Below are 20393 nucleotides of genomic sequence, written 5' to 3' on the forward strand. Positions count from 1 at the left end.
AGAAAGGTGCGACAAAGGATCTTCGTGGTCAATTCTTGAGATCTTAAGTGATTTTCGAGGATGGAGAAGGGAGAAATCACGAATCTAACCGTGAGTACAGGAGATCCTGAGTGATTTCCGGGAAACAGGGAAAGAAAGAGAGGGAGAGAGAGAGGAAGTCTAGGATTGGGTAGGCTAGGATTCGCGGAAACAAAAACAACAAGGAGTGATTCTATTTTGAGTCCAAGAATTATTTTGGTTAAAAAGTTAATGAATAAACGTTTTCTTTAAAAATTGTATTTTACTTATTACTTATTGCGTTGACTCGATGACTTAACGACTGTATGTAGCTCTGCCTGGGACTTGCTGACTCCGTCAAACAATCACTTAACTGTCACGCCGAAAAACGAACGCACTAGCATTCAGAGAAACTGAACGAGTAAAAATTGTTGCTCCGCAGAAAATTTGCGCTTATATCTCAGTTTTTGGTTCACGCTCTCCGTTCCGACAGCTTAACAATATCCTGCGTATAAAAACTGGTAATTGCGTTTTCGCGTGCTATTTTAATTCGTACATTTTTATTTTATTATTTGTATTCTTTTATTTTCCTTATTTTGAAAGGAATTTTACTTTCGGCGCGTTCTCGCCGTTGATATTTGACGGTTTCTCACGAGAGTTCCTGCGGCGGTGCCGTTTTGTTCGACACGTTTTTATTTATATTATTTGCTTTTCTGATTTCTCCCTAAAGATAGACTCGCTTTTCGACGCGTTCTCGTCATCTTTTCGCCTTGCTAATATGTGTTATTAGATTATTCACGAGGGTGTCAGCGAGAATCTGCTTTTGGCAATTTTCCTCGACTTTGTATTTTATCGATTTACAATATTTATCTGTCGCTCGCGATATTTGCAGCTGTGTCGTTTTACTGGTCACGTTTTCGTATTTTATTATATGTATTCCGCCTAATTTATTATTTTCTTTTCTCTCCTTTTTTCATCTATTTCCCTAATAACAAACCCCGCTCTGGTCGTGCGAAAGTAAAGAATCGTGGAGTCCACAGAACGTAACAATAGCATTAAAAAAAGAAAAACGAAAATTGTTACAATACGATAACGCAAGTTACTTTACAATATCGGCAACGAATGACTGTAATGAGTTAATTTAAAATATTTAATGGTAAACAATAATGAATTATTTTTATAAAGTAATCTTTCCATCTTTTTTTATACAAAAAATCTAACTTTAAGAGACATTAGAGAGATATAAGTGCAGTTTCAAGAATAAATTAATTTTTCATTGAAAAAATGATTCGTAATGCATGGAGCATTTCTATTGGTGCAATAACAAGAATTATAATAAATGTCAAATCGAGATTTTATTTTTAATAACCATGCTTAAGTAACCATTTATTAATATTACTCTATTACTTTTATTATATCACATTTCTTTCAGAAAAGGAAAAATAATAAAATAAAAGAAAATATTGCTAGTCGTATCGCTAGATGTAACCTATATATCGTTAAAGGCAGACTTTGATTCTAGATATATTTGCTAGATATAGTTATGTAGCAACTAAAATGTGATTCTTAAAATCGGCCACAGAGCCAAGCCCGAAAATTAATTCTAATTTTTCGGCACGGTTTCTCGAATTGGACCAATTTTCGGACCAATATTTTTCTCGCCTATGTTCCCGTTGTAATAAGTCGAGAATTATTAATTTGATGGAACGTTGTAATCTCAATTCGAGATACTGTGCCGAAAAATTAGAATTAATTTTCGGGCTTGGCTCTGTGGCCGATTTTAAGAATCACATTTTAGTTATTAAATACTGAGAGCCGATAAAAAGATTTTTCTTAATTTATAATGCGTCTCGGCCTAACTCATGGCGCTATTTACTAACATCCATTAGAAGGCAAATGAAAAATATAGGATCGAAAGGGTCTGAATAGCTTAGTGGTAAGAGCAGTCGCCCGGCAAGTGAAAGACGCGGGTTCAATTCCCGCTTCAGCGACTTTTCGGACCAATATTTTTCTCGCCTATGTTCCCGTTGTAATAAGTCGAGGATTATTAATTTGATGGAACGTTGTAATCTCAATTCGAGATACCGTGCCGAAAAATTAGAATTAATTTTCGGGCTTGGCTCTGTGGCCGATTTTAAGAATCACATTTTAGTTATTAAATACTGACAGCCGATAAAAAGATTTTTCTTAATAGTTATGTAGCTTTTTTTTGTAAAGATGTGTATAAAAAATCTGGTAAAAAATACATATAAAAATATAACAATAAAATAAGAAAAGAAGAAATTATGATATGTTGTTCTTGTTGTGCACTAAATTTAATAAATTATAACAATAAAATACAAAGATAATAATAAATAAATCTCTGAAAATTTTAATTCAATCTTATACCCTAATCACATTCTTAATTTTCCTGAATTTCGACAAATTTGATGTTAATAGTGGCGATCAGTTTATCGCGTAAAAAACGGCTATAGCTTCATAAATCATTTAACAATTTCAAATTTTGCAGTCATATTTCTAATTTATGTTTTGTATATTCTTTATCTTAAAATTTCCAACATATATATTTAATTATTCGCTTAAATAAGACTACTTACGTATAACTTTTGTTTATTATAATCACATTATACATATAGTTGATAGCTAAGATAGAATACTATCTTAATAATGAAATATCTTTGTTGTAAATTAAAAAAAAATAATTTTCGTTTTTTAAACACCTTGATATCATAATTATTAGTTGAGTTATAAATTTTTAAACTTTTACAATTTTTTACTACTCTTGAAGTGAACCGCTTTTTTTGGCCGAGTGTATTTAATGAGTGTTCTTAACGAAGAAACAACATTCAACATAGTAGCGAGAAAATACAGGCTGAAAATTTTTGCGTGTCATTTTTATTAGATAAGAAGATATTATGATAATATACAATTTTAGATTGCTTTAGTATATATACTTCTAAAATATTCCGAAAATTATCTTTTTCCCTTTATAATCAATCAACAACTGTAAAGTAATTGTGAAATGAGGACCAGTCCGTCAGATCTTTGCACACGCGCAGTCATTTCGCGTGACAAAGTTTGCTGTTTCAATTATTTTACAATTGTTGATTGACTGTGAAAGGAAAAATTTTCGGAGTATGTTAAAAGTATGCTAAAATCATCTAAAGTTACGTTTTATCAAAATATATTTTTATATAAAAATGGCGCGCAAATATTCTTAACGTGTATTTTCTCGCCTCTGACGTCACAATCTAACGTGGCCGTAGCCAGTTACAAGAAGCCTTAACATAAAACGCAATATACATATTTAAAAAATATTTATAAAAATTTACAACTATATAAATAGATTGTATATTTTTCTAAATTGCTGCAATTTTTTGATATGTTTCCCTTTTCTTAGAGAGAAGTCGACAGTTTTGCATTCTTCTTATATTAACTTGTTCATTTTTATTTCTCATTTCAATCTTAATAAAAATATATGTTTGCAGATTTGAAGCAAAAACTGATATAATGTTCCTAAAACTGTCATTAAATATTTTATTACACATCGTTGTAATGGCAATGGCTTTTTCGTCAAACTGTCTGGTACCATACCATTATGATTTGAAGCTAAAACTGGAATCAAAATATATGTTAAAGGGCGAGTCCAATATCACAGTTTCCATTAATTGTGCATTACGGAACATAACTTTTGATGTATCAATACATATAAATGTACTAAAAGTGAATATGATGTCATTAGAAAATCGAAAAATTTATACACCAAATTATATACATTTTGGATATGGAACTGCCATTGCTAATTTCGATGAACAATTAAGGCTTCATAATAAATTCGAAGAAGGATATTATATTTTGAATATAAAATTTGAGAACCATATATATGGACGATATACTTTACAGTTTTTGAGAACTTATTGGTACGAAAACCATAAACAGGTTGAGTGAGTAAATATAAAAATATATTAAAAATTAGCAATAAATAAATGTATAAATAATATAAAAATATAAATATATAAATATATATATAAATATATATATATATATAAGTGCATATAATATAAATACATAATATACATATACAATATATATACATATTATATATATTTAATTATAAATTATAAGTCATATTTGTTAAAATTTGTATACATTTATTATTGTATTTTACAAATTATTTATATTACCATTAACACACACTATAATATGTATCAATTTCTTTTTTACGACGATTTACAAAAAATATGTTGTTGACAATGTTGCAAGGAAAACTTCTTTATACCTGAGTATGATTATACTTTACATAATATATATATTTACATAATATATATATCGAACACTATATAAATATTTACATTAGTTGCATTGCTCTTTAATGAAAAATCTAAAGACATAATATAAAATATATGTAAATATAAATAAGTAGTATTAAGTTAAGAAATACATTGCACACAATCACATTAACATTAAATAAGAATCACAGTAAGTGTACTATTAAAGAATAACAATTATTGCATAAATTTTAAAGGCACATTTCTACATATGCATACCCACGCGTACGCAAAACTATATAATTTAATATTGCTTTTGTGTACCATATTTTATATACAACTATAAAATAATTTTATGCATTAATATACAAGGTAGTCTTGAAATACTTGGCCATAATCAAGAATTGGATTGAGCTTGTCTTAAGGATGAAAAAAGTTCTTATAAACATTAGTCTAAAAATGCTTCGTCAGAGTTACGACTCATTTAATTATCAATTTCAAAGAATAAATACTTTCAAAGTTCTTATCGTAACTTATTATGATTTGTACTATTTATACATTAAGGTGTTTAATAAGATTAATCGAGTATATTGTACGCGCGAAGCAACACTTCAGAATTTAAAGCACAACAATCTCGATCTCTTCTTCCGGTATCTCGAAGTATTAGTCGAACGGAAAAATTCAATGGTTAGACGAATGGAAACGTGTGTTTCAGTTAATGGTAAATATTTTCAACATTATCTGTAAATCTGTAAATAAAAATAATTTTTTTCTTTTCGTTGGCCTTCCATTTTTTTGAATCAGGTATTAATTATTAAATAATTACATGAATTGTAATTCCTGAAGAAGCCGTTTTTGGACTAATGTACAAATGAACATTTTTCATCCTTATGACGAGCCCAATCCCTGATTTTGGCTTAGTATTTAAGGACTACCCTGTATAATAGAAAAATAATATTATATTTGACCTGTTGTGTATATGTATGTTTATATGTATGTGTAAAAATATACATATAATTATAAATAATAATGAACAATGAGCGATAATCATTGTCATATTATTATTTTAACATTATTTATATATTGCGCTGATACATTCTGTAATGCTTTCTTAATAATTGTTGTATCAGTAATTGCTGAAAAGTTGTCATTCTCTAAAGCATGTCATTAAAATGTGATAGGTGGATGATCGCGATACTAAACCAGCAGGGAACAGCCCGAGAATTATTTCCATGTATGGACGACCCGAAATTAAGTGCTACCTTTAAAATTTCCGTAGAACATGACAAACGATACAGAGCTCTATCGCATATGCCGATACGAGAATACGATATTATAGCAAATGGCACGATAATACTTACTCATTTCCAAACGACATCTGAAATATCTCCAAACGACGTAGCAATTTTAATATATAAAGTTGATGGTCTGCATCCAATTCATATTTTTAATTGGAACAAGACTGTCACTGAGACGTGGTGCAGACCGTATTTTGCACCCTACGTGAAATTCGGTCTATATGTTGCTACAATGATAACTTTGCGTTTAGAAAACGATTGGAATATCCTGAAAAACATTTCAAAAGTGGATTATGTCGCCGTTCCGAATTTCAAGAACAAAATTAGGCGTACCTGTGGTCTGATTATTTACAAGTGTTAAAGATAACAAAAAAAGGCTTTGTATTCAATTTAATATTGTTAACTCTCTGTATCAATTTATATCGTCTTTCGTCCGGTTGTTATTATCTCCGTAATTATTTCTGTTTCTATGCTTTCTCATATGACCTTTCGGTCGTCGCGTCATGTATTGTTTAATTCTTCCGAGCGAGCCTTCGACAACGAAAAGATCACAAATCTATCGAACCATCGTTTGTCATTTCCAGTATTCTGACTTATACCTATCGCGGGTTATTATTGTTTTGGTCTCGCAACGGTAGTCTAAATTTAAACCATATATGTAGTGTATTGCGCAGACCACGGAATCCCCGGCTCGATTCTGAGAAGCTTCCAGAAACTCGACAATATATATAAACACGCGAAATGCCCGGCGACTTTGAGACTTGATTATTTTGTCTGGCTGTTCACGAGAGTCAGTTCAAGCCTTTAATCGAGCGATACGATCAGTTACTTCAATCATTTTAAGAAATTTCCGATAACGAGTTGCGAGTCTAGCGATTCATCGCTCAGTGTATATCTTTTAACTGCGATCATTAAAGATCTCATCAAAGCTTCCAAATTATTTGGTAACAATTTTCACTTCTTCTTTCATTGACATTGATCCTTGTTCATTTTCGATCTCCTTCGTTCGATTCCCATCTCGCTTTCTCGCCCTCTTTCAGTTTACTGCTTCTTTCGCTCTTTCAATCTAGTTTTTCCTCTCTCTCACTCTCTCGCTGTCACACGCTCTCCATTCTTTCCCTCTTCCTTTCGCTCTCTCGGAGCAAGCCGGCATCCTCGATTTACACGCGACAAAATTTCGTTGGTGCGTAAACAACAAGTAATACATTTATTCTACAAATAACTGTAAACATATATTGAATATATCATTAAAGTATTATATTATTATTTTAAAAACTTAAAATTCAAAGATATGCAATTTTCTACTTCTATTGTTACATCTGATGGCTTAATTAAATGCAGACGATAACGGTATTTATTCAATTATTTATTTATTTTAACAATTTAGAGAGTAGTATATTTTATATAATTTGGAAATATGTGCTTTTATCGATGATCAAGTAATTCCTATAAGCAATTATATAATAAATGACGCGATAAAACACATGTATATGTAATATTTACTATATTTCAATTACTGAATAACTTACATTTATAGATATGTAATAGATATTCCATGATGGAGAAACTTTTTCGTCGTTATATCAAACTAAGAATTTAAATATTATCAACGATTTAATACAATTTTTAGTTTTTATGTTAAAAATATATGTTTCTGTTCTAATTACTGAACTTACTTTTATTACTAAACGCATTGTGTATGTGTATGAGTATAATTACTTTTTGTTATATATTTATCGAAAAATGGCTAGAAGATTTATTCTAACACTTTGAGAAATAAATGATAACAAAAATAATGGAAAATAAAATTACTATATACTTATTCCGTTTTTGGGAAATAAAAGAATAAAGTTATATAAAATAATTACATATAATTAACATATATAATACATCGAATAAATTATTACAAAAAACTAACAACTTTTTTGTGTACTAATGTTTAATTATATATTCTTATGTTTATTAAAATTCTAAATATGTATGACAATATTTGAATTATATTTCTTTAATATACATATGTAAAAGCATTTAATTTGTATATAAGCAAAATATGCAAATTTATAACAAAATGGTTCGAAATAATCATATTATTAACAAACAATTTTCAGTGAAGCTGATATTATTTACAACGAGAAATTACATCTTCCTGCGCATAAATTTATAATGATGCGCTCAATAGCTCATGATATAATATCTCAATGGTATGGTTATCTCTTTGATTCTATTCATTTGTCTCACTGGTGGTTAAATGAGGGCTTCATTCTGTTTTTCGGAACGTATATCGTCAATCAGGTTGGTCTTCTAACATTTCTAACGTTAATTATAAGAAAATTATGGTTGATATTCTGACAAAATGTAATATTTTGAAATTGCCTTTTTATTCAGATAACATATAAAAGAAATATCAATATATTATTTTTTTCACTATTTTGCAATATTATCACTATTTGAAAAAAAGAAAACATTACAGAGCAGATACAAATTATACTTAAAATTCGATATTACATTTTATGAAGATCTCGCGTTTATATTTTTAAATCTACGATAATAATTTTTATCAAATTGTTAAATATGTATAGTTGTGAACAAATTTTACTAAAAAAAATTATTTTAATTTAAATGAATATATAAAATAACAAAGGATTTTTAGAAATAGCTATAATAATTTTATTCATTATTTCGTATTATTAATGTGATTTTCTTTCACCATTTTATATTTATTCGGATACATCTATTTGTCCGTAGGCTTTACCAGATATCCGAATGATGGACTTGTTCGTAGTTCAGGCTCAATATGAATCTCGATTTCTAACAACAAACGGTACAACGAATACAAATAATTTTAAGGAAAACACAAGCGATACGTTTAAAATTAATTCAAAAATTTTTTTTTCTCCTATTAAAGGTATGTATGTATGTACATTTGAATTATAAATTATGAATTAATTAAAATATATATAAATATATACATATTAAGGGTGTCACTTAAAGACCGCCCACTAAATACATAGCGTTATTTCTTACCAAAAAATAAGTCGAAAATTCCTGAACAATTTTCTTTTTTGAACACTTAATAATGGAGTAATAATTCAGTAAATTAACGGCCAAACAGCGCCGAACATTATCCTGGAGCACATCAGTGATTCGCTCACAGTGTGCGTGAGTACATATTACCTGGATTTACTGAATTATTACTTCATTATTAAGTAAATTATTTCTCCAATACTGAATTATTACTCCATTATTTAGTGTACCAAAAAAAATGTTTAGAACTTTTCGACTTATTTTTTGGTAAGGAATAACGCTATGTACTTAGTTGGCGGAATTTAAGTGACATCCTGTATATTTACATATGCAGATATATATTTATATAAAAAATTTTTAAATAATATAATAAACAATAATTACATTGCCAACCATAAACATGTATTAATAACAATAATAACAAATTAATCAAATTCAATTCTGCATTTATTTCTTCTTGTTTGCTTATATTTATGTTATAAATAATTTTTTTTTAATTATAATTTGTTCGTATATTTAATATAATTAGTAATGTTTACGAATTTATGAACATCACTGGTTAAAATTATTTAAAATATATATTGTTACGTATACTTTATATTTCTATAGGAGCCGTTATATGGCGCATGTTACAAAGTGTAATTCCCGATAATATATTTTGGACATCTATCAATACATTTGTAAAGTAAGTGTTATTCATATTGTAATATAATAATTATAAGTTTCCTTATATAGACTATCATAAGATTTTTTCTAAAATAAATTTTTATTCAATATTCTATAACCTGTCTTGTTTATTTTAATTAGTCTTATAATTATTAAGTGACACAAAAAAGGATAAAATTTTCTCTACAAACAAACAAAAAGAAACAAATAAAAATGTGCTTCTTCTCAAATGTCATACAATACGAAATTTGAAAACATATATTATAATATGACTATCTGGTTTTAATACAAATTAAAGTCTAACTGGCAATAATAATAATCTTAACTATAACAATTTTTTATGAGATCTTATTTATGCAGTAATATTTAAATTATATTATATGGGTGTAAAATTATTAGACAATACTATATTATCCATCGGTCCATATTTAGAAAATTCTGTATATATATAATCCTATACATATATATTAAATATATACACAAAACGTTAAAAGAAGTGTATAATATATGTAAGAGCAAAAATGTACACTAAAAACTTTTCTAAAGAAGATAAAAACACATACGATAAGTTTAGTGTAGTAAGGACAGTGTATCCGATGATTATTCAAATTTGGGTATGATACAAACTGAAATTTGAAATATAAAAAATTGGTAAATGCTGTTAAAAATAAATTTGTTAACAAAATAGTTAAACAAATAAGGCCTATTATAATAAAAATATATACATACAAATACTCAGACAATTTATATATAAATATATATATATATAAATATATATATATATAAATATATATATATATAAATATATATATATATATAAATATATATATATATATTGCACCCTCTAAAATATATAACAAAAACACTGAAATATGCCAATAAAATAATTAAGTAATTAATTAAAAAAATAAAATTATGGTTTGCATAAAATATATTAGCATTATTTTATGCAATTTGCAGTATTGAACTTTATTTTGTAAAAAAATCAACCGCTTCTTTATATTAATTGACCTTTGTAAGAGTCAAAGTTAATATTAAAGTGAAAGTTATTCAAGCTATATTCGTTAAAACAAATAATTATAATTTTATATTTTGCTAATGCGAATAATTTAAATCATGTAGCATTTATTGCCACACAATATGTTAAATTTTACAGACTGTCTTCCTCTAATTCGAAAACTCCCGATGATCTGTGGAACGTTATGGAAAATGAAACAAAAAAATACGATACTTACTATTTCTATTACCTTCGGAACTTGAAAAAAATGATGCATATTTGGTCTACACAAAAGTATTGTCCGGTGCTAAATGTGACACGAGATTTTTCTAGCGATCATGTCACAATATCGAAAGAGTTTAACGACAAATTTGATGAAACATCATATTTTATACCCGTCACCTATACTATGGACACAAACATCAATTTTGACATAAATTGGCCAAATATTAGTGCTTGTTTAGCGAACTCAACACCGACGTTGAAAATACTCCTTGATAAAGAAGTTAAATGGATCATTGTCAACATACAACAAACTGGTAAATATTAAATAAATTATAATATAAATTATAATATATTAATTTAAATATATTAATATATATATATATATTAATATATTATTTTAATATATTAATTTTCTACATCATTTGTTTTTATAGAGCTTTAATTTTTAATTTAATTATGGGATCTTTTTATTACAATATGTATATTTGTTCAATTTCTACATAAAGTAGTTTATATATGTTTAAAACAATATGCAAAAATAAAATTAATTTAATTCAAAATCTTTATTTTATACATTCAAGAGAATCGATAAAATTTATCTGTTCAATAATAGGATACTATAGAGTCAACTATGATGAGGTGAGCTGGCAAAAACTTGCACATTACTTAAATTCTGAAAACTATTCTAAAATACATGTTCTTAATCGAGCGCAAATCATCGATGATGCATTCTATATGGCGATAAATAGAAAATTTGATTTCGCCATATTCTGGAAACTTGCGAGCTACTTATGGCGAGAGAGATTACATAGCATGGTACCCTATGATCAAAGCTTTTGAATATACATCGATTATTTTTGCATTTCCAAATAAAACAGATGAATTTCCCGATTCGCTCCAGGTATTGTCACTAATAAAGTACAAGGCGCATTTTTTAAATAAAGTAAGATCCGTTTTGAAATAAAAAAAAATCTTAAAATATAAAAATAATTTAATATTGCAAAAATCTTCCACATGCTTGCTTTATTTTTCCGCATAATCATCATTGACTTACACGCATTTTTGATATTGTTTCAACAGCTTCATAATTCCATCGTCTAAAAGTCTGCCGCCTGTGTCTTGAACCAGTTAGTAACGCCGTTCTTTAGTTCGTTGTTAGGAAATTGAATGGACAACTTTGTAATGTTTTTGGACCAAATGTTATGAGTGACAGTAAAGTTAAGCAATGGTGTCGTTTGTTTAGAGAAGGACGAACAAATGTCCATGACAAAGAGCGTAGCTCTTCGTCCAACAATGATGACAGAAGGTTTAATAGAAGTGAATACAAAAATTGTTGAAAATCAGCAGTTTACAGTTTCAAAATTGTCTATTCAATTTCTTAAAGAATAAAAAAAAAGCGAACTAAAGAACGACCTTATTAATTGATTTGAGACACAGACTGCGGACTTTTACGACAATAAAATTATAATAGAAAGCTGTTGAAACGATATCAAAAATGCGTGGGCAATGGTGATTATGTACAAAAATAAAGTAAGATTGTAGAAGTTTTTTGGCTAGAATAAATTATTTTTATATGTTAAAGTATTTTCTGTATTTCGAAACGGACTTTAATTTAAAAATGCGCCTCGTATATCAATAAAATTAAATACTAAATCAATATAAATACAAAATTGTATCACTAAAAAAGTTACATGATGTTGCGGATTAGAGAGAGAGAGATAGAGAGAGAGAGATAGAGAGATAGAGAGAGAGAAGGAGAGGGTGTGCTTGTATGTGTGTGTGTAAGCTGCAACGCGGATGCACGTTCTCTTCGCAACGAGCGCGCAGCCGGTTGCGACAATTAACGCGCTCAAATTTGGCGCGGCCACACGCGCTTTCCGCCCGTGCGCCAATGGCACCACGGCGCGCCCCGCTATATCGCGTCGCAGCGCGCGGTTCGCGCGCTAAATATCACCGCCGTTTGATCGCTCACGAGTAACCGTTCCGTGGGCGAAAACAATAACGACGAAAACAAACGGCTTTGTCCTCCGACTTTCGAGAGGATTCGATATCTTTATATTACAAAATCACAAATACTGTGATTTTGTCTCAGAATCTTCTCGAAGGTCAGCGGGATAAAGACCGTTTGTTCGGCGCCTTTTCCTCGCACTCGTCTTGTCGATTTCTACACGCACAGACCGAGATTAGTACGCTTTTGCTTTTCTTACGCTTTTTCACAAGCACTTTCGATCGTCCTATCGATTGCACTTCTTGCAATCGTCGTGCGCTTTTCTGTCGCTACCTTCGAACAATATTAAACGCACTTTTGTATATAGTGGACTGTAAATATATTCTCGTCGTGTGAAATTTATCTTCTCCTTTTTTGTGCCGTGCTGTGCCGTCTCCTTTGTCTAACTCGCTCGCGCACTGACCGCGCTTCACTTGCCGCGATATTGCACATTTGCTGGTCCTTCGAGCCGGATTTCCGCGTCTTCGTCGCGTCCGGCACCTTTTGAACTTCGCCGTCGGAGTGAGTGCGTGTTCCGTAACCAGGTGCGTGTCCAGTGACCTGTGACAGAAAAATGGAGATGGATCAGATGATCGACGCGCAGCACGATCTTCACGCGCGAATCCTGCGCAGTATCGAAAACCTGAAGAAGATCGGGGCGGTCAAGATAACCGTTCACGTCGTCCGCACCGCGATTCGCGTCCTGGACGATAAGTGGGCGAAGTTCGTGGAGCAGCATGAAGAGCTCCGAGCCGCCTTCTGGAAGCAGCTCAAGGAGGACGACTACACGACGGACGACCTGCCGAGTAAGGTAGAGTCAGCATATTACTCGCAGCGCTCTGAATTGTGCGAGCTCGAGGAGAAACTCACCAAGCCGAAGGAAACTGAGCTCGCCGAACGGGCCCGAGACACCGCGCCGTCGCGCAGGGCCTTGCCGCGGATCAACCTGCCTCAGTTCAGCGGCAAGTTCGAGGACTGGCCAGCCTTCCGGGATCTGTTCCGCTCGATGGTTCTTGAGGAGCCATCCTTGTCCAAAATTGAGAGGCTCCACTACCTAAAGACAAGCGTCAAGGGCGATGCTGAGCAACTAATTAGGAACCTGCCGTCCATGGAGGAGAACCTGGAACAAGCGTGGGACCTGTTGAGCACCTATTTTGAGAACAAGCGCCTTCTAGTCAGATCTTACCTGACAGCGTTTACCTCGTTGCCGCGGTTGAAGACTCCGTCAGCCGACGGACTACGCCGACTCTTTCACGGCGTACTCTCGACAGTCGGCGCTCTCAAGGGCATTGGGCGTCCAATCTCCGATTGCACCGACCTTTTCGTGCACCTGGTCATCGAGCTGCTGGATGTCGAAACTCGTCGGGAATGGGAGAGCTCCCTCGGCAAGTCGTTCGAGCCGCCTTCGTATGACAAGCTCCGAGAGTTCCTACAGGAGCAGCTCATGACGTGGGAGGTCCTCCAGGCCGTGAAGTCCGGGTCGTCAACCAAGTCTCCGGAGAAGACTAGTCGCGCCTCTCGCAGCAGTCACGTGGGTACCAAAGGGTCCGATCCAAGCCGCAGCTGCCCACTCTGTAAAACGGACCATTTCATTGCATACTGCGAGCTCTACAAGAAGAAGACCGTGCAGGAAAAACGAGAGGCCGTTTACACTCACCAGAGGTGCTGGAACTGCCTGGGTCGACACCTGCTTGCCGACTGCAAGTCGTCCAAGGCCTGTGCCACGTGCTCCGGGAAACATCACACTACACTGCATGACGCCTTCACAGCCGAGGCCCTTCCTGCTGCCGGGTCATCTTTATCGGTGACGGTCCACGTTGCGCGACGGCAGCCAGTGGAGTGCGGACCAGCGCTGCTAGCTACCGCGCGCGTGCTAGTAGCCGATCGCGCGGGCACTCGTCACGCGGCCCGCGCCCTGATCGACCCGGGTTCGGAAACGTCTTTGATCGCGGAATCTTTGGCGCAGCGGCTTCGCCTGCCGCGGACACCATCCTCAGTGGCCATCTTCGGAGTGGGTGGCGTCCAGACGGGAGCCTCTCGCGGTCGAGTGGCAGTCAACGTCTTTTCTCGCGACGAGCGCTTCGCCCTCGCCGTTTCGCCGCTCGTGTTGCCGCGCCTCACCATATATGGCGGTACTTCAGAGGGTGAGGCTCGTTCGTGGCCTCACCTTGATGATCTCGACCTCGCTGATCCTGAATTCCACCGCCAGGATCCTGTGGAGCTGCTACTCGAGGCCGACGTCTACCTGGACCTCGCCTTGCCGGAAGGTCTTCGCCGAGGAGGCCCTCGAGAACCAGGTGCCCAGCTGACTCGCTTCGGCTGGGTATTACTAGGCTTAGTCGGAGCCTGCCACGTCGCGACTCCCGTGTCATCGCTTCAGTGCTCCACCGCTGATGACCTCGCTGACCTCGTACGCCGCTTTTGGGAGGCAGAGGAGCCTCCCCGTGCCGTCCTTCCGCTGACCGCTGACGAGCAGGAGTGCGAGGACCACTTCGTGCGCACGCACGAACGGCTTCCAGGCGGTCGCTACCAGGTGCGACTTTCGCTTCGCCAGGGGCTGCCGGACCTTAGCTCCACACGCCGAGCCGCATCTCGCCTCCTCAACGTCATGCAACGTCGCTTCGACCGCGATCGGGACTTCGGGATGCTGTACCGCGCCTTTATGAGCGAGTACATCACACTCGGACATATGTCGCCAATCGCCGCCGCGCTGTCATCACCAAGGGACCGAATCAGCTTCCTGCCGCATCACGGGGTGCTCCGGAGTTCAAGTGCCGGCTCTAAGATCCGCGTGGTCTTCAACGGCTCCACACGCACGGGCGCCGGAGCGTCACTCAACGGTCACCTACTCATCGGACCTAACCTGCTGCCATCGCTTGCTGACACGTTGACTCGATGGCGGCGGCATCGCTACGTGTTCGCTGCCGATATCCAAATGATGTATCGGCAGATCCAGCTTCATCCAGATGACCGGGACCTGCAGCGGATCCTGTGGGGAGAAGAGGGTCAGATCCGCGAATACCAGCTCAACACAGTGACGTACGGCCTAGCGAGCGCGCCGTATCTCGCCGTCCGCGTGCTGCGTCAGCTCGCGAGCGACGAGGCTGACCGCTTCCCGCTGGGCGCCGACGTACTGCAGTATGACGTATATGTGGACGATATACTCACCGGCCAGTCTGGAAGCCACGTGCAGCGTGCTAGACCAGGTGGTCGCCCTCTGCACGGCGGGCGGCTTTCCACTAAGGAAATGGGCCGCCAACGACGATCGCCTCTTGGAGAAGATCCCTCGCGAGCACCAACTGGGCACCACGACGGGCGCCCGACTGCCGACGGACGAACACTCGGTGCTGGGCCTCCGCTGGAACCCGAGGGATGACGCCTTCTCGCTGTCCGTGCGGCTGACATCGACCGTTCCACCCACAAAGAGATCCGTGCTCTCGCAAACCGCACGTCTCTTTGACCCGCTTGGCTGGCTGGCGCCGATCGTCGTGCGTGCGAAGCTGCTGATCCAGTCTGCCTGGTTGCAGCAGCTAGACTGGGACGCACCATTGGCCGGGGAGGACGCCGCCTTGTGGACCAGACTCGAAGAGGAGCTGCCAGTGCTCGAGGACATCAGGTTGCCACGCTGATTGCACCACGACACTCCGCACAGTTCCTTGGAACTTCACGGGTTTTCTGACGCCTCCGAACGTGCCTTCGCCGCCGTGGTTTACATCAGGGCTGAGACTGACGGAAGGCCGAGCGTGAGCTTGGTGGTCGCGAAAAGCAAGGTCGCACCATTGAAGCGTGTATCGCTTCCCCGCCTGGAACTCTGCGGGGCGGCCCTCTTAGCCAAACTAGCCGAACATGTCCGCGTCTCCCTGGGCCTGGAGAAGTCAGCGGTCCACCTGTGGACGGACTCCACAGTTGCGCTTGGCTGGATTCGAGGACACCCTGCAAGATGGACAACATATGTAGCGAATCGAGTCGCAGAGATCCACCGCGAAAACCAGGAGGCGCGATGGCGGCACATATCTGGTCTGGAGAACCCGGCAGACTGCGCCTCCCGAGGGATATCGCCCAGAGAGCTGGTGCGTCATCCGCTGTGGTGGCGGGGACCTGATTTCCTCTGCAGCCACCCGGACACTTGGCCGAGGGGCGTCGGCCTCTCAGATGAGACGAATCTCCCGGAGCAGCGACCTTCAACATGCCACGTGGTCGCCGAGGTGCGGGAACCTGCGGAGCTTTGCCGTTTCTTTAATCTTCGTCGTCTACTTCGCGTGTCGGCCTGGATCTGGCGCTGGAGGAGTCGGCAACGTCGCGCGGCAAGCGGCAAGGTTGCGCCTACGCTTCTGGAACCGGAGGAGCTGACGATGGCACTATCCCGCTGGATCCGAGTGGCCCAAGACTTGGGCTTCCCTTCAGAGCTGCGGGACATCCATGCCGGGAAGCCATTGTCTGCCAGGAGCCCGCTTCGCAAACTGGCTCCCATGTGCGACAAAGAGGACATCCTGCGGGTTGGCGGGCGGCTGAAACATGCTGTTTTAGACTTCGACCAACGACATCCGATGATTCTGCCGCCGGAATCTCATGTCACTAACCTGATAATCGACGCCGCCCACAAACGCACTCTTCATGGAGGAGTCCAGGCGACCGTGAGCGACATCAGGCAGCGATGTTGGATCCCACGAGCCCGCCAGCTGGTTCGCCGCCATATCCACCGCTGTCTTCCCTGCTTGCGATGGCGGGCGGCCACTCCGCAGCCGGTGATGGGCGATTTGCCGAGGACGCGCGTCACGCCGAGCCGACCATTTGAGCAGACCGGCGTGGATCTGGCAGGACCTGTCTGGCTCAGGACGACAAAGGGCCGCGGTCACAAAGCCTACAAAGGCTTCCTTGTTGTTTTTGTGTGTTTTAGCTCCCGCGCTGTACACCTGGAGGCCGTCAGCGATTACTCCGCTGAGGCCTTCCTCGCTGCCTTCCGCCGGTTCATATCACGACGGGGGCTGTGCACGGTCGTCCACAGCGATTGCGGCACGAACTTCGTGGGAGCGGACCGGCAGCTCAGGGACCTCTTCAAGGCGAACAGCCGCGAGGCCCAATCCATAATCGGACGACTCGCAGATGAAGGAGTCCGGTGGCGATTTAATCCGCCGTCGGCTCCTCACTTCGGCGGCCTGTGGGAAGCGGCCGTCAAGGCCGTCAAGCACCACCTGCGGCGCACCATCGGCGAGGCCCGGCTCACCTTTGAGGAACTTTCCACGTTCCTCGCACAGGTCGAGGCCTGCCTAAACTCAAGGCCACTCGGGGCCTTGTCCGATGATCCGGACGACCTGGGCGCTCTAACGCCCGGGCACTTCCTGGTGGGAGGCCCTCTCACCGCCATCCCGGAGCCATCACTTTTGGAGGCACCTTCCAACCGTCTCACCCGGTGGCGACTTCTCCAACAGATGCGGGATCACCTCTGGCAGCGATGGACCCGCGAGTACCTCCAGGGGCTCACTCCGCGGCCCAAATGATGGGCCACCCGGGGAGCCATCCGCAAAGGCCAGCTGTGCCTCGTGAAAGGCGAGAGCACCCCGCCATGCCGGTGGCCGCTCGCCCGAATCACGCGTTTACACCCGGGAGAGGACGGGCAAGTGCGCGTGGTGGACATCCGCACCTCCGTCGGCGAGCTGACCCGGCCAGTGGTTAAAATCGTACCACTGCCGACGGCAGCCGCCACGGATGCAGGGCCACCCGCGTAGACCGCGTATCGCGAGTCCCATCGCGCCTGTAAATAATGTACATTATTGTAAATAGTATTAACTCATATTTTTCTACATTGCGTCCTCGCGTACTCACCTGTCTCGTGAAATCTCGTCCTCCGGCGTATCTCCATGCTCTCAGCACGCTGCACACGGGGTTCCTAACCTCGCCTGTCAACTCGCGAGCGCGCGCGCGACCCCCCCGGTTCGCGGTCGCGATAACGCACTATCAGATTTATTCCCCAGTATTTTCATATTTATATTAATCTGTTAAAATATTAAACAAAAAAACTTATTTTTACGTATTTACATACCTACTTTTTTCATTACGAAGACAATTTCAGTGAAACGTTCTCCAAAAAAAGTTGTTTTTCCAATTAAAAAGCGTAAGGATTTACAATTATTAAACTTTTATATACTTTATATACAGATAATCAAGTTAAATCGCTTTTATTATATTTTCAAAAAAAAATGTAATATTTAAAAAATTTTTGTGTTTTATGCATAAAACTTAACTTTAATATCATTAAAAAGAATGAAAATTGTGACAATACGATAACCCTTTTTACTTTACAATATTGACAATGAATCACAGTAACGAGTTATTAATTTAAAATCTATAATGAGAAGCGATAATAAATTTTTTTTATAAAGTGATTTTCCCAACTTTATCTTTTTCTTAAAACAAAAAATCTGATTTTAAAAGACATTTTAATTTCAACCGACAAATAAGATGCTGATATATATTAATGAGTCAATATCAAGGAAAAATTAATTTTTGTTTGAACATGATTTTTAATGCACTTTGGGCACATGAGGCACTTTTCTTGGTACAAGAATAACAAGAAATTAAATTATTCTCAATTTGAGATTTTATTTTTATTAACCATGTTTTAAAAAAATGTATTAATATTACTTTATTAATTATTATATCACATTTCCCTTAGGAAATTATATTTCAAATATATATTTTGAAATTGATTATAATTCTAATAAGATTATAATTAATTTGTACCCAACTTTAGTAAATAATACAATAGACAAATAATTAAGTAAAAAATTAATATTCAAATTTTTTGTATCATAAAATGTTATTGACAGATATCAAAAATTTGAACTGAAAGTTTTAGTTTCAAAAAGATATAATATGATTTATGAAGTCTCTTATAATTGCAAACATTTATCATATAATACCCTTATGCAAATTTAAAATTTATTACCTAATATGTATTTTCTTCGTAATAAGCTAATATTAGTTAAAAAATTATGAATTACGTAAAATATTAACATATTAAAATTGTATGTATTTAAACGGTATAAAAAATTATTTAAGAGATTAATTAATTTAAAGTATATTATTAATCACTTACGGAAGTGTAAAATAGTTCTAGTCAATAAGAATGTACATTTTTTGCATATATATATTATATATGTGTTTGTAAATAATTTTATGACTGAAATATATAAAAATAATTTTTTTTTTCAAATTGCAGGACGTATTAGCGGAAATAAGAAACCTATTTCTACTTATACCTGAGGATACGTACGATCAAACGATACCCACTAACAACGATCTTGATAAATCTTTAAAACAAGAACTCTCAAGAATCGCATGTATCATCAATAATTCTTTGTGCATTAGAGCAGCTGAACGTCAATTAGAATTATATTTACATGATACTAGAAATATGTAAGTGCTTTTTAATCATTATATTCCTCTGTGTCTTTTTAAATCTTGTACGCTTATATTTGATATATTTATTATTGGCGAAAAAAACCATACAACCATAAAATATTAATACATGTATGTATATATTTATGTATATACATTCGGCCAAAGAAAAAGGTACACTTGAAAAGTAGTAAAAAATTATGAAAGTTTAAGAATTTATAACTCAGTTAATAATTATGATATTAGGGGTGAAAAGTGGCCCCGCATACTCAGTAACTGGCTGGTATGCGGAAGGTCCCGGGTTCGAATCTTGTTCGAACCAACACACCCCATATGCCTGCTTGGAACTGGTGGAAGAAAAAGGAGATACGGAGTCGATGAGGAGAGGGGGAGCAGGATGAGCTAAGGGAGTGGAGGAAGGAGGAAGAAGGAGAAGGGAGGTCGGACGAGTGACGAGGGAGGATAGGAGAGGAATCGGGATAGAGGTGTTCAGGAGGATGATGGAAGGAGGAAAAGGGAGGATGCAAGGAGTA

The 20393-nt window shown here is 37.5% G+C and overlaps 2 protein-coding genes across 2 annotated transcripts; both read left to right on the plus strand.

The window, feature by feature from the left end:
- The first annotated feature begins 5850 nt into the window (after positions 1-5850).
- Positions 5851-9276, plus strand: LOC145945126 (aminopeptidase Q-like). The gene is made up of 4 exons (XM_083053954.1): positions 5851-5917; positions 7672-7855; positions 8309-8468; positions 9197-9276. Exons 2-4 carry the CDS (start codon positions 7727-7729, stop codon positions 9274-9276), a joined length of 369 nt encoding a protein of 122 aa, XP_082910080.1. The 5' UTR covers positions 5851-5917; positions 7672-7726.
- Positions 9277-13036: 3760 nt separating this feature from the next.
- LOC145945127 (uncharacterized) lies at positions 13037-17960 on the plus strand. Its single transcript, XM_083053955.1, has 3 exons — positions 13037-15522; positions 15638-16078; positions 16115-17960. The coding sequence occupies exons 1-3, from the start codon at positions 13037-13039 to the stop codon at positions 17958-17960; spliced, it is 4773 nt and encodes a 1590-aa protein (XP_082910081.1).
- Positions 17961-20393: the final 2433 nt, after the last annotated feature.

The sequence above is a fragment of the Prenolepis imparis genome, unplaced genomic scaffold, assembly GCF_030444845.1.
Source record: "Prenolepis imparis isolate NDT839.2.m4 unplaced genomic scaffold, iyPreImpa1.0 SCAF_14, whole genome shotgun sequence".
NCBI lineage: Eukaryota > Metazoa > Arthropoda > Insecta > Hymenoptera > Formicidae > Prenolepis > Prenolepis imparis.

Excerpts from the sequence above, each read along its gene's own strand:
- LOC145945126 (XM_083053954.1), top strand. The coding sequence starts at position 7,727 with ATGATGCGCTCAATAGCTCATGATATAATATCTCAATGGTATGGTTAT. Across the intron at positions 7,856-8,308 it reads GAACGTATATCGTCAATCAG|GCTTTACCAGATATCCGAAT; the intron begins GTTGGTCTTCTA and ends ATTTGTCCGTAG. Across the intron at positions 8,469-9,196 it reads TTTTTTTTCTCCTATTAAAG|GAGCCGTTATATGGCGCATG; the intron begins GTATGTATGTAT and ends ATATTTCTATAG.
- LOC145945127 (XM_083053955.1), top strand. The coding sequence starts at position 13,037 with ATGGAGATGGATCAGATGATCGACGCGCAGCACGATCTTCACGCGCGA. Across the intron at positions 15,523-15,637 it reads TACGGCCTAGCGAGCGCGCC|TCTGGAAGCCACGTGCAGCG; the intron begins GTATCTCGCCGT and ends CTCACCGGCCAG. Across the intron at positions 16,079-16,114 it reads CCAGTGCTCGAGGACATCAG|TTCCTTGGAACTTCACGGGT; the intron begins GTTGCCACGCTG and ends CACTCCGCACAG.